Genomic DNA, 13,493 nt, shown 5'->3' with positions numbered 1-13,493 from the left:
GGCTCTGAACGCTGCTGCTTGTCCCATCATTCCTCCCCCAAAAGCACCTTTTATAGGAGGTCTGGATATTCAGTTTTTAAAAGCTGCAACAATGAGGTTCAGGTGTAACAGGATCAAGTAACCAGCCTCCCTGCTCCATGAGTGCAAAGTATCATCATAGGAGCATTGCATCAAATCTTTAGTCTGCATCACTCATCTGTCTCCTGTGTGCATAACAAAGACTCAGGTTACAGTATTTAGCCAAACAGCTAATAGCTGCTTGTTTGTGTCTTTGAGGGAGGAGATAGACGTGAGCTGAAACGAGTCTGTGATTCTATAAGTCGGTAACAGTGGCTGTAACCCCTTGTCCTTTCCTTCCCACCCATGCCAAGGGTAGTTTGTACTGGAGGTAGCATCTCTAAAGCCTGCTCACTCCCTTTTCTGTGTTACCTGGTAACACACATCACTACTGGTTCCCAGTGCCACCAAAGAGATGTGTGAGTGCACAGTCTATAGCATGGAGCCATTTTGGCTGGGAGAGACCTTTATGATCGAGTCCAGCCTCTGCCCCAGCTCTATCACCCTCAGTGCAACATCCAACTGTCTCTTAAACACTTCCAGGGATGGTGACTCCAGCACTTCCCTGGGCAGCCCGTTCCAGTGTCTGACAACCCTTCCAGGCAAGAAACTCCTCCAGGCAAGAAACCCCTCCTCACATCCAGCCTCAGCCTCCCCGGCGCAACTTGAGGCCGATTCCTCTCGTTCTCTTGCTTGTTACTGGGGAGAACAGACCAACCCCACCTCACTACAGCTGCCTTTCACGTAGAGACGCTGTAGAGAGCGAGCAGGTCTCCCCTGAGCCTCGTTTTCTCCAGGCTCAACAGCCCCAGATCCCACAGCCCCCATGTGCGAGCACACAGCCCGTGTGTGTGCGCAGCAATGTGGCGCTACAAACCGTGTGAAATACAAACAACGGCGGCAGGAGGCGCAGCCGACCTCGCAGCCCCTTCTTTATCGAGCCCGGGCCGTCCCGGTTGCCCTCAGCCGGGGCTCCGGGCGCGTCTTTCCCCTCACGGCGCAGAGGCCGCGCGGTTGCCGCGGGAGCAGCCGCCAGGGGGCGCCAGGCCGCGGCCGGGCTGGGCGGGAGGCGGCCGCGGGGGCGCGATGGCGGATTACGAGGCGGTGCAGCGCGGGCCGCTGAGGCTGAAGGGCAGCGGCGCGGCCCTGAGCGCCGGCAAACGGTGAGGGGAAGGGGGCTGGGGGCTGCGGGACGGCCCCGAGAGCCCGCAGACGGGGAGGGGAAGGGGGCTGGGGGCTGCGGGACGGCCCCGAGAGCCCGCAGACGGGGAGGGGAAGGGGGCTGAGGGCTGCGGGACGGCCCTGAGCGCCGGCAAACGGTGAGGGGAAGGGGGCTGGGGGCTGCGGGACGGCCCTGAGAGCCCGCAGACGGGGAGGGAGGCGGGGAGAGGGCTGTGGGACGGCCCTGAGAGCCCGCAGACGGTGAGGGGAAGGGGGCTGGGGGCTGCGGGACGGCCCCGAGAGCCCGCAGACGGGGAGGGAAGCGGGGAGAGGGCTGTGGGACGGCCCTGAGAGCCCGCAGACGGTGAGGGGAAGGGGGCTGGGGGCTGCGGGACGGCCCTGAGAGCCCGCAGACGGAGAGGTAAGCGGGGAGAGGGCTGTGGGACACACCGGGGCTGGGGGCTGAGCGCTGGGCGCCCGCAGGAAGAAGAAGAAGGCGAAGGACAAAGCGCAGCTGGTGGAGCAGATGGTGAGCAGCAAGAAGCAGGAGGAGGAGAAGAAGCGAGGGTTGGACAAGAGGACTCCGGCGCAGGTGGCCTACGAGAAGATGCAGGAGAAGCGGGTGAGGCTTGAAAGACCCCTCAGGCGCGGCCCCCGAGGGGCTGCGAGTGCTGCGAGTAACCAGCTCCTCTTGTGCCTTCCCACAGCAAATGGAGAGGATCCTGAAGAAAGCGTCTAAAACCCACAAGCAGCGAGTGGAGGTGAGTGAAGTGATCCCCCTCTGCCCTGCCCTGCCCTGCTCAGGCCTCTCTGGAGCCCAGTGGCCAGGGCTGGGCTGCCCAGCTCAGGAGGGACAGGGAACTGCTGCAGAGAGGCCAGGGCAGGGACACCGAGATGCTGAGGGAATGGAACGTGTGTGTGAGGAGGAAAGGCTGAGACCTGGGGCTGCTCAGCTGGAGAGGAGAAGCCTGAGCTCAGGGGCACCTCAGCAACACATAAAAGTACCTAAAGGGTGGGTGTCAGAAGGATGAGGTGACACTTTGTTGTGTGGTGCCCAGTGACAGGACAAAAGGTAATGGGCACAGACTGGAACACAAAAAGTTCCACTTGAACACAAGGAGCAAGTCCTTTGGTGCTGAGTGAGGGAGCCCTGGCCCAGGCTGCCCAGGGAGGGTGTGGAGGCTCCTCAGGAGGTTTCCAACCTCACCTGGACACGTTCCTGTGCCCCCTGAGCCAGGGGAACCTGCTGGAGCAGGGGCTGGGGCTGCAGCAGCTCTGCAGGACCTTCCAGCCCCCATCACTCTGATTTATCCAGGCTGGCCTGTGTTTATCTGCACACAAACCTGCTGGGCTGGAGGAGCTGTTGGGCCTTTGTGAACCCCAGAGGCTGGGAGGTGGAGGGTCCTGTGGTTGAACAGTGGTGATGTCAGCCCCAAATGTTAACTGTTTCCTCTCTCTTTCTCTCCCCTAGGACTTCAACAGGCACTTGGATACCCTCACTGAGCATTATGACATTCCTAAAGTCAGCTGGACTAAATGAATGGACTGTGGGGGTCAGGGGGTGTGTTTTGTTGTACAGAGTTGCTATGTAAATCCATGTATTCTCCCTATTGAATGTTTACTTTATCTTCTAAACGTTTCTGGCTTCCTACTGTCTTTATTTCATTGGGGATTTTAAATCCAAATACTCCACAAAGCCTCCTCCTGGCTGCTGAGCTCTGATTGCTGTGGGTGCAGTGCTTTTGGAGGGCTTCAAGTGAGATTCAGGCCAAAACCAATCGCTGGGAGCCAGGTGGGGACAAACATTCCTTTATTTGATACTGACAGTTGTCTCTTTAGGAGGTAACCAGTGTGACAGCCTCCCACAGCCTCAGCTTCCCTTCCAAAAGGCAGAGGAGTGGTAGTTTCTGTTCTTCCAGAGGTGGGGGGTCTGATGTAACTTGGTGTAAGTTCTTATTTAAATACTGCTTTTTCAGCCGTTTTGTGTCCTGGCTCTTAGCTGTAAAACCAGGGTTAGCACCAGTGTGTGGAGCTTTGGAAGGGCCTCCCTTGCCTTTTCCTTCTGCACTCACTCTGGGCTGAGCTGCTTCAGCTCCTCACGTGCCAAATCTCGCTCTGCAACCCCAAATCATCCCTCTGCTGGCACAGCCACCGCCCGGGACTCCCCCCTCAGCCTGGCCAAGCCTCTCCCGTCAGCTGCAGCCCCTCGTCCCGCCTCTTTTCAGCGCTTTGGGACTTTTTCCCAGTGGGAAAACAAAACACACACACACACACCCCCCCGGACTATTTAACGACCGCACTTGGCGGATGGCGCTATCCTACACTGCGCGTATCCCTCCGCGAGCAGCAGCCGGGTCTCGTTTGCCGGCGTCACTTCCTGCCGGAAGCGGAAGGCGGAGCGGCTGCGGCCGGGCGGCCCGGGCGGGAGGCGGCGGGGCGATGTCGGCCAGTGCCGTCTACGTGCTGGACCTGAAGGGCAAGGTGAGGCCCAGGCCGCGGCGGAGCCGCCCTCACCCCAGCCCCTGACGGGTCCCGCCGTGCTGGGCTCAGCGGAAGCCGCAGTGCGCTGCCCGGCAGCTGCCCGCAGCCAGCCGCGGTGTCACAGGGCACTGTGGGCCCTGGGCTGGGCCGTGCCTCCTGGGCATCCCGCCGGCGGGAATCCGCCCCCGCCCTAACTGAGGGTCGTTTGTCTGGGGGGGGCTGTGTGTTGCCCCCTCGTAGCAGCCGTTGTTGGGAGTGGGCAGCAGTAGGTGCTGGTAACTGCGAAATGCCTTAATTTGCAGTGAGAGAGGGATTTGCCTGCGAATCAGCGCGGGGTTTTGGCGCTGGGGGCTGCGTTTGTCATATGCAGAGACGCTAAGGTGGAGCTTGGTGACTTTTAGTTTCTTTTCACAATGATGGCCAATGATAGGACAAGGGGCAATGGGCACAAGCTGGAACAGAAGAGGTTCCAAAGCAACACAAGGAAGAATTCCTTCCCTCTTGAGGTGAGGGAGCACTGGCAGGGGCTGCCCAGATGGGCTGTGGAGGCTCCTTCTCTGGAGACATTCCAACCCAGCTGGATGAGTCCCTGTGTGCCCTGCTCTAGGTGGCCCTGCTCTGGCAGGGGGGTTGCACTGGATGAGCTTTTGAGGTCTCTTCCAACCCTTGAGAGTCTGTGAGTCTGTGGTAACATTGTCTCGTAAAAGAGAAAAACTTGTGAGGCTTTTGTTGCTCTGCTTGTAGGTTCTCATCTGCAGGAACTACAGGGGAGATGTGGACATGTCAGAGGTGGAGCATTTTATGCCAATCCTTATGGAAAAGGAAGAAGAGGGGACACTGTCTCCCATCCTGGCCCACGGAGGAGTTCGGTTTATGTGGATTAAACATAACAACCTGTATCGTATCCTTTGGACTGCAAACAGCTCCTGGATGCTCATGGCATAGAGTCACAGAGAACTGGGGTGGAAAAGGCCTGTTGCTGGAGTCTCAGCCCTCCCCTCACACTGCCAAGTCCACCCCTGGCCCTCAGCACCTCAGCTATGCCCAGTGCTGCAGGGTTGTTTTCTAGCTAGAGAAAGGCTGAAGTGACCTGAGGAGCCTCTGCTGAACAAAGCCCTTTTCTCCTGACCTAGTGTGATGTGCTCTAACAGCACAGGGTGTATTCAGTTTACTCTAATGAATAATTTCCTGAATGTTTTATCTTTATCTGGAGAATCTTGGAGCATCTTCCTCATGAGGAAAGGCTGTGGGACCTGGGGCTCTTCAGTCTGGAGGAGGCTGAGGGGGGATCTTATTCATAGATCTCATTTATTCTCACTTAGGGAGAGGTTTGGGGAGAGGTGACAGTGTGTGCATCTTCCTCAACATCCCCTATCAGTTGTTGCAACCTCAAAGAAAAATGCCTGTGTGTCCCTGGTGTTTTCCTTTCTGTATAAAGTAGTTCAAGTGAGTATGAGACCTCAAAAGTCACCTCCATCAGTGCACACCTGCAGGGAAATAGAAGTGTGTAGAGCTCTGAGGTTTTCACAGGAGCAAACAATAGCTTTTTGTACTTTATTTTGTAGAACTGTGTCCCTAACCACTAATAATGGGATTGATATTTTGTAGCTGAGTAGGCAAAGGATGGCCCAGGATGCTGTAAGTAACTGCACAAGGCCTGAGAACACAGAGGACAATTGTGAACTTGCTGCATGAGTAGTGCCATCACATGTAGCTTCCATGGTTTGGTTCATCTCTACTTGGCATGAAAAATATTCTCTCCAGGATGAATATTTTTCGTCCTAGAGCCCCTTCTAGGATTCTCTAGCTCTGTCTTTGAATTGAGGTGGGCTTCCTGAGGCTGCTGATTCTGTCTGGGAGTGATGAGGCTTTGGTTTGGGGCTTCTGAAAAAACGATGATTGGTTTTGTAGGTGCAAGAATAGGCTGTGAATGTGCTGTGCTTGCTGAGGTAATGTCCTCCTTCTTCTCCTCCCTCCTGTCCTTCTGTTTCAGGTTTTTTCAGAGTATTTCAAGGAGCTGGAAGAGGAGAGCATTAGGGATAATTTTGTTATTATTTATGAGTTGTTAGATGAGCTTATGGACTTTGGTTATCCACAAACCACTGATAGTAAAATCTTACAAGAGTAAGTATCCCTCTGCATTGCTCAGTGACAAACTCCTTGGGAAGTTTTGAGCATTCTCCCACACACAAGCAAATGTTTGGGCTTGGCCTAGTTACAAGGAACATTAACTGTCCTTTTTGTTCCCTGCCACTGACGTGGCTGTGAAGGTACATCACTCAGGAAGGGCACAAACTTGAAACTGGAGCTCCACGTCCACCTGCCACTGTTACAAATGCTGTCTCGTGGAGGTCAGAAGGGATTAAGTACAGGAAAAATGAAGTGTTCCTGGATGTTATAGAGTCTGTTAACCTTTTGGTGAGTACCTTTTACTTCAGCTTTTGTGTCCAGTTCTGGGCCCCTCAGTTCAAGGACAGGGAGCTGCTGTAGAGAGTTCAGTGCAGGGCCACAGAGATGCTGGAGTGAAGCATCTGCCTTGTGCTGAAAGGCTGAGGGAGCTGGGGCTCTGCAGCTTGGAGAAAAGGAAACTGAGGAGTGACCTCATGAATGTTCACAAATCCATAAGAGTGGATGTGAGGAGGCTGGAGCCAGGCTGTGCTCAGGGATGGCCAATGATAGGACAATGGGCAATGGGGACAAGCTGGAACAGAAGAGGTTCCAAAGCAACACAAGGAAGAATTTCCTCCCTGTTGAGGTGAGGGAGCACTGGCAGGGGCTGCCCAGATGTGCCGTGGAGGCTCCTGCTCTGGAGACTTTCAGACCCAGCTGGATGAGTCCCTGTGTGCCCTGCTCTGGGTGGTGCTGCTCTGGCAGGGGGTTGCACTGGATGGTCTTTTGAGGTCCCTTCCAGCCCCTGAGATTCTGTGAGTCTGTGTAATAAGAAGCGTTGCAAAGGTCTGAAAACCTTGAAGGGTGTAAGAAAAAGCCAGTGAGTGTGGTTAGTGTGCTGTGATGCTCAAAACAGTGTCAGTCCTTAGGAGTGGATGCCCAGGAGGACAGCCCTTAGACAAATGGTGCTTTACCTGGGGTCTGTTGCCCACTTCTGCTGCGTCCTTTCCTCCTCCCTCTCTGCTCATCCCTCATTCCCCTCCACTGCATGAACTCCTCAGAAGGACATCCAAGAGGGACGTGGGGCTGGGCTGGGAGAGGTGTCTGGTGTCACAGTGTGTCGTGGCAGAGCAGTCTGAGCTTTGCTTTGGTTCTGGCCCAGGTCAGTGCCAACGGGAACGTGCTACGCAGCGAGATCGTGGGCTCCATTAAGATGCGGGTGTTCCTGTCCGGGATGCCCGAGCTGCGCCTCGGCCTCAACGACAAAGTGCTGTTTGATAACACAGGCCGTGAGTATTTCAGAGATGCCTCAGTCACCTGCACATCTTCAGGTGCTGCCTGTGTTTTTCTCTCATGGTCCTGCTCTGGTTTTTGCTCTGTTTCTAGTAGGCAGAATGAACTGTTCTTACTTTCCTCTCCAAGTTGAGTGCTGGTGTCTGTTTTGCCATTGGCAGTGGGCCTCTCCCTGCCCTTGTCTCCATCCACAAGGTCTTTGGTTGTCTTTTTTTCCTCCCCTCTTGCTGGGGCCTCCACCATCCTAAGAAAGGGGAGGGGTGAGCAAGAGGATGTGTGGTGCTTTGTTGCTGACTGAGCCTGAACCAAGACAGTCCTTGGTTGGACTCAATGATCTTAAAGGTCTTTTCCAACCATGATGAGTCTGTTTTCTGATTCCCTAATGGCTCCCATGACTTCTTACAGGAGCCTCCTTTACAGCCCCTTCCCTGTGACCAGAAACAGCTCCACTCAAACCCACAACTCACACAGTAACCATCTCAGCTTCCTCACAGCCCCAGAACCCCACAGGAAGCCTTGGTGACAAGAGAGGAATGTCAGCAGGCAGCTGCTTTGCTGTGCAACTGCTTGTGGGGAGGCTTCAGGTGTCAGTTTGTGTAGCACCTTGAAATGTGTCTTTTCTGCAAGGTGGCAAAAGCAAATCTGTGGAGCTGGAAGATGTGAAGTTCCACCAGTGTGTTCGTCTGTCCCGCTTCGAGAACGACAGAACCATCTCATTCATCCCCCCTGACGGAGAGTTTGAGCTCATGTCCTATCGTCTCAATACCCATGTAAGTCTGGATGTGTGCATGCTGTCAGTGTGATAATGTTTGGCACTGGAAGCAACACTGAGCAATGGCTTGCCATCAATCACAGCATCCCTGAGTGCTGGGGGCTGGAAGGGCTCTGCAGAGCTGCCCCAGCCACTGCTAAAGCGGGTTCAGGGGGCACAGGAACGTGTCCAGGTAGGGTTGGAAACCTCCTGAGAAGGAGCCTCCACACCCTCCCTGGGCAGCCTGGGCCAGGGCTCCCTCACCTCAGCACTGAGAGAGCTTTTCTTTATGTTTCAAGGGAACTCTTTGTGTTGCAGCTTCTTTCCATCACCCCTTATGACACTATGACAGTGTGAATGGTTGGACTTGATGATCTTGAAGCTCTTTTCCAACCATAATGATTCTGTTCTAGGCTGAGCCCTAAAAATAACCCTTAACTCAACCAGCTGCACTTAGAATAAAAAACTAATGCCAGTCTCTTCACTTGTTGTCTCCTGTCACAGCTGCATGTTACAAACCTTCTCTGTGTTGAGTGCTTCCTTTATTGGAAAGCTGTCTGATCTAGGTGGAGCTGCTTTAGCAGGGGGGTTGTACTAGATGATCTCTAAAGATCCCTTCCAACCCCTACCACTCTGTCTATGATAGTTCAGCCCCTGGTATGTTAAGTTACCAGATACTTTGGGATGCAGGTGTTTGTTAGGGATTAGCCTGAGACATATCTCTCAAAGCCTGTCATTCCTGTGACAAGTGATGGTTCTGTCAAAGCTCCCTCATTTGTATTAACTGCTTGGGCTGTTGGAGGGAAACCACCATTGGTCATTTTGAACAGCTGAGTTCACATGTTGGCTGCAGCTTTATGGAGAAGCCACGTTGTAATGACATGATCAAGTGTTGGGGTGGTTTTTTTCCCCTCCATCAGGTAAAACCACTGATCTGGATTGAGTCTGTGATTGAGAAACACTCCCACAGCCGCATCGAGTACATGATCAAGGTGAGAACACCTGGAAGGATTTATGGCTCCTTGTACTCACTTGTTTTCAAAGCTTGAGTGGGTGCATTTTGGTGGGAGGATCTGCTATTTCTGTGTCACTTGCATCTCTCTTGAAAGAAACTATATTTGTAAGTTGTGCTCTCTGTGCCACAGTTCTGGCTCTCAGTGTGACTGGGGTGGAGGAGGGGGAGTGTGTGTCTCAGCTCTCTGAACTCACCACCATCATGGAAATATTTAGAGGCCTCTGATTTCTCTGTTTTCCTCAGGCAAAAAGTCAATTTAAGAGAAGATCAACTGCCAACAACGTGGAGATTCACATCCCAGTTCCCAACGATGCAGACTCACCCAAGTTCAAAACCACTGTTGGGAGTGTCAAGTGGGTTCCAGAGAACAGTGAGATTGTCTGGTCCATTAAGTCTTTTCCAGTAAGTGTTCTTTTTTAGTCTTATCACCTGAGAGTGTGATAATTATTCACATGGATATTTGATGAATGTTCAGGCTTCCTAAAGCAAGTGCTCACAGTAGTTGCTGGCCTTAATTTGATCTACATCCTCAAAAGGAAATAACAGTGTTTAAACAAAAACCAAGTGTCCATGTTGTAGCCCTGGAGAGAAGCTGAAGTGATCAGCAGCTTGACATGAACTAAACCACTTGTATTGCTGCAAGGTCATCCATGGGGGTGTTTATCTCTTTTGGGCAGGGTGGCAAAGAATACCTGATGAGAGCTCACTTTGGACTTCCAAGTGTTGAAGCTGAAGATAAGGAAGGAAAACCTCCCATTAGTGTGAAGTTTGAGATTCCATATTTCACCACCTCAGGAATCCAGGTTAGTGGCTGGAAACTCAGACACTGATAAGCTCAGGTGCTGGGCTCAGCCTGCAAGAGTTCCTCATCATCTCAATGATTCCTGCTACAATATTATCCATAAAACATACTCTTAAGCCCTAAAGAAACTCTCTCTCTCTTGCTAAATTCTGCTTGGGTGACAGGGGAGACTTTCTTTCTTGACCTCTCTTCCTTTCTAGGTTCGTTACTTGAAGATAATTGAGAAGAGTGGTTACCAGGCTCTGCCCTGGGTCCGGTACATCACCCAGAATGGGGGTAAGTGGAAGGCAATAGGCTGAACACGTCTCCAGTTTGGGGATATTTTCTCCACCATGTACCTACAAATTGAAACACACAAACCCCAGTTTGCTGGGATTGTGGAGGCTCCTCTGGAGGGATTCAAAACCCACCTGGACACGTTCCTGTGGGACCTGATCTAGGTGGGAGCTGCTTTGGCTGGGGGTTTGGACTGGATGAGCTCTAAAGCTCCCTTCCAACCCCCACCATTCTGTCATTCTGTATGGTTTAGATACTTGTTGGATTAAAGTAGGCTGCTTTTGCCAGTTACCTTTTGTGGGGTCTGAAGGAAAAGACCCAGGGGGTTGGTTCAGTTGGTGCTGTTCAAGGATTTGGTGGTGAAGCTGGGACTCAGTGAGATGTAAAGTGTAAATTTAATCAGAAATTGCCCCCAGGCACCTTAAAGCTGGCAGAATTATGTACTAAGTGACACTAGATCACTTGCAAGTGAAAATGGTGGAGTTTTGGGGGAGTTTTTTTGTGTTTTATTGGGTTTGGGTGATTAACTTTCTACCTGGCTTGGAAGCACAACTGCCTGCAGTTACCCCCATCACATCAGGGCTCACTTTTGTGATGGAGCTGGGTTTATTTCATATCCCTTCATCCCAAACTGCTGATCTGCTTCACTCCTTTGAGTGAGATGACTTCCCAAGGTTGGCTTTTGAGTGGTTTTTTTCTCCCCTTTACAGACTACCAGCTTCGAACGCAGTAAAACCCCTCCCAGGCACCACAGACCACGAAACTTCAGGCCTAGAATTTGTTTGCAGGAGCTTCTGTGGTACTGAGAGCTCTGAATGTCATTGCCAAGGGTCCTGTTTCTGCAATCTTGGATTGGCAGGAGAAAGAATGGGAAAAAAATGTACTGTTTTCAATAAGGTGTTTGAACATTGGAACCATTAGTATTGATTGTGTGAATATTTATTTCATCCCTAGGACATGCTGATCTTGCTGCTAAATGCTCATGACAGTAGAGTAGCATTTACCTTGAGGAGCCAGGAGTACAGAATGAACCTTGAGAATGTCTTGTCAATGCCTTGTCTGTTTCCATTCACAACGTTTCTGGTGTTTTAGGAGCTCTGGAGACGTTGGCAGAGTTAATGCTACGAGTTAGGGAGATGATTGTGCAATGAAAGGCCTGCTGAACGCTTAGCTCTAGTTAGCCCAAGGTATTTATTGTCTTTATTTTCTGGGCATATGGGTGCCTTAACTCATTCAAAGCTCTGTTAACTTATAAACACTCACAGAAGATGAGTTAAAACCATCTTGGGGTCCAAAAACACCGTTTGCTCTTCTTTGCTTGGTTTCAGACTGATGAATCTGACAGAATCACTTCAAGTGAAGGGGTTGCAAACCAAACCAAATGGGGGGGTTGTTAGAGACTGAGAACAAGAGATGCCAGAAGGAAATGTCTGTGGGGAACATCTCTGTGGATTTATGATGGGTGCTGGCACAGTTCAGCTGCAATGCAGACTGAAGAGATTCACCCCTGGGACAGTCCTAGGGCATGGGAACCCTCTGCCAATCCACTAGGATTTGCCTTTTCGAGATCTCTGCTCATAAAACAAGTTCAAAACACTTGAGATGGAGGCACAAGGCCCAAGATTAGTTACTTCTAAAAAGAACAAAACCATTTAGTAGGAAAATTGAGGGGTTTGTTATTATTGTGCCAGATAATAGTGATAAACTCCACAAACTCCAGCTTCTTCCTGAAGGTTGATTCTTGTTTGTGAAGAGGCTGATAAAAACGCAGTTGCCATCTTTCTTGCAGCTTGCCTCCCTCTGAATTTAGGGCAAACATTTCCCTTTTTTGCTACAGACTGTAGAAGTGTTTAGCCTGGTTTTTTTTGCCCTGGGGGATGGGGGGAATGCTTGCTTTCTCATTCCTTCCATTTGTAAGCAGCTCTTGTTAGTTCAGCTTCAAGGTGCTGTGTTTTGTTACATGCCATTCCATTGTTTTTCCTGGGAAGCTCAAGGCTGGCATGGATGTACATAGCTATTTTGTTTTCCAGGCACATTTTGACAGCCATCAGTATTTTCTCTAAGCAGCTTTTAGAATGTTGTGGTTTGAATTTAGTGCTTCTGGCAGATACTAAACTTAAACCAGTGAGATCTAAACAGATGTGTGCAGCTGTGACGGTGCCCAAGCTTCTCCACACCACTCTGGGACAGCCCCTCACTCTCCCTTGAGCCTCAGAGGAGGTTTGTCATTGTCCTCACTAAATCCTTGTAGACCATATTTGTAGATGCACCTGGTATTACAGCACTGGTAGCTCAACAATCAACTCATTCCCCCCAAGATGCAGCTTCTGACGTGCTCTGCAGGTGGCTGGGCAGTACCCAGGCAGCAGCTTGGGCAGTGGTAGGTGTGGACATGAATATTCTGGGGTAAAGTTACTGTATTTGTCACCCAAACAAGCTTGGTGTTGCAATGAAGTCATCTTGTTCAGGATTTAGGTCCCACTGCTCCTTTTTCCCTCAAACACTTCATGACTGGACTAAACATTTTTATATTAAAGCTGTAACTGGCTGACAAATCCCCTTCTGCTGCTGACTCTGTTCTTCTACGTGGTTGCTTTAACTATTTGCCTGTAAGATGTGACTTAGTATCTTTGCTTCCCTGCTGAAGGTTGTATCTTGCTGACCAAAACCAGCGCTTTCTCCTATTTTGTCCCAACTTGACTCTGTTCTGATGCTGAGGCATCAGCCATTCTTGTCCAGGAGGAAATAAAGGGCAAAAAGTCCTCTCTGCAGCAGGTGCTCCTGCTCTTGTTTCAGTTTATTCTACAGCAAGTTGGAGGCTCTGATCTTGGGAACACCCTCAGCTGCTCCATTACCAGCCTGGAGAAGGGGAACCGAACTTCACAGAAGCTGAAAGCTTTCAGATTCATTTGTTTACCAAATAGTTTCTCTCCTGTAACTTCTTCTCATTATTTCTAATAACTTTCTGTTGCTTTCTGCAGAGTTCTCCCATGCACCACACAACCCCTGCTCAGCAGCACCCTCAGCTTAGCCAAAACAAACCCCCAGCCCCTGACCTCTTCACCTAATCACCACAGTCTGGGGCCTGGCTGTCCCTGGCCATAAAGGCAGCAGCAAAGAGGAGGAGAGGTTGTTACTCCAGCACCAACTTTTGGCCAAGGAGTAGGAAGTTCTGTTCTTAGAGCAGCTGCTCAGTCTTTGCTGCTTTGCTGCCTTGTGTTCTCTGCCTGATGTGGAGAAATGTAAATGCTGTTCTGGCACAGTGTGAGAGGCAGTGTCTCATGCAAATGGCCTTTTGAAAGTGTTTCATAGAATTCAGGTGAGCAGGAAAGCATCTCACCTGTGGCTTCTCAGCTGTGCCACCTGGGGTTTGGAGCATTTTAGGTGCTTGTTTAGGTGCCCCTGAGAACACACCTCTGCCTGACTAACGGTGTGTGAGTGTTCTCTGCAGCCTCGGGGTTTGCTCTGCAAGCTGAAGTATGTTTCCCCTTACTCTGCCCTTAACGTGGACTTGCTGGCTCAGGGTATTCCAGCAGCAGGAGCCGTTC

General features: G+C 51.3%; 2 protein-coding genes across 2 annotated transcripts; both read left to right on the top strand.

The window, feature by feature from the left end:
• The first annotated feature begins 1,095 nt into the window (after positions 1–1,095).
• Positions 1,096–2,853, top strand: FAM32A (family with sequence similarity 32 member A). The gene is made up of 4 exons (XM_062015272.1): positions 1,096–1,220; positions 1,702–1,840; positions 1,926–1,979; positions 2,690–2,853. Exons 1-4 carry the CDS (start codon positions 1,144–1,146, stop codon positions 2,756–2,758), a joined length of 339 nt encoding a protein of 112 aa, XP_061871256.1. The 5' UTR covers positions 1,096–1,143; the 3' UTR covers positions 2,759–2,853.
• Positions 2,854–3,606: 753 nt separating this feature from the next.
• Positions 3,607–12,716, top strand: AP1M1 (adaptor related protein complex 1 subunit mu 1). The gene is made up of 12 exons (XM_062015247.1): positions 3,607–3,699; positions 4,444–4,600; positions 5,078–5,145; positions 5,693–5,823; positions 5,970–6,117; positions 6,971–7,097; positions 7,729–7,871; positions 8,773–8,844; positions 9,111–9,269; positions 9,545–9,670; positions 9,870–9,945; positions 10,656–12,716. The coding sequence occupies exons 1-12, from the start codon at positions 3,658–3,660 to the stop codon at positions 10,676–10,678; spliced, it is 1,272 nt and encodes a 423-aa protein (XP_061871231.1). The 5' UTR covers positions 3,607–3,657; the 3' UTR covers positions 10,679–12,716.
• The last annotated feature ends 777 nt before the right edge of the window (positions 12,717–13,493 follow it).

This window comes from Colius striatus, chromosome 25, assembly GCF_028858725.1.
Source record: "Colius striatus isolate bColStr4 chromosome 25, bColStr4.1.hap1, whole genome shotgun sequence".
Lineage (NCBI taxonomy): Eukaryota > Metazoa > Chordata > Aves > Coliiformes > Coliidae > Colius > Colius striatus.
The sequence above is the reverse complement of the archived record's forward strand: the minus strand, read 5'-3'. Positions and strand labels throughout refer to the sequence as shown.

Bases quoted from the DNA above. Each gene is read 5' to 3' on its own strand.
- FAM32A (XM_062015272.1), top strand. From the start codon at position 1,144: ATGGCGGATTACGAGGCGGTGCAGCGCGGGCCGCTGAGGCTGAAGGGC. The intron at 1,841-1,925 runs GTGAGGCTTGAA...GCCTTCCCACAG, and splicing joins AGAAGATGCAGGAGAAGCGG to CAAATGGAGAGGATCCTGAA. The intron at 1,980-2,689 runs GTGAGTGAAGTG...TCTCTCCCCTAG, and splicing joins CCCACAAGCAGCGAGTGGAG to GACTTCAACAGGCACTTGGA.
- AP1M1 (XM_062015247.1), top strand. From the start codon at position 3,658: ATGTCGGCCAGTGCCGTCTACGTGCTGGACCTGAAGGGCAAG. The intron at 5,824-5,969 runs GTAAGTATCCCT...GTGGCTGTGAAG, and splicing joins GATAGTAAAATCTTACAAGA to GTACATCACTCAGGAAGGGC. The intron at 9,270-9,544 runs GTAAGTGTTCTT...TCTTTTGGGCAG, and splicing joins GGTCCATTAAGTCTTTTCCA to GGTGGCAAAGAATACCTGAT.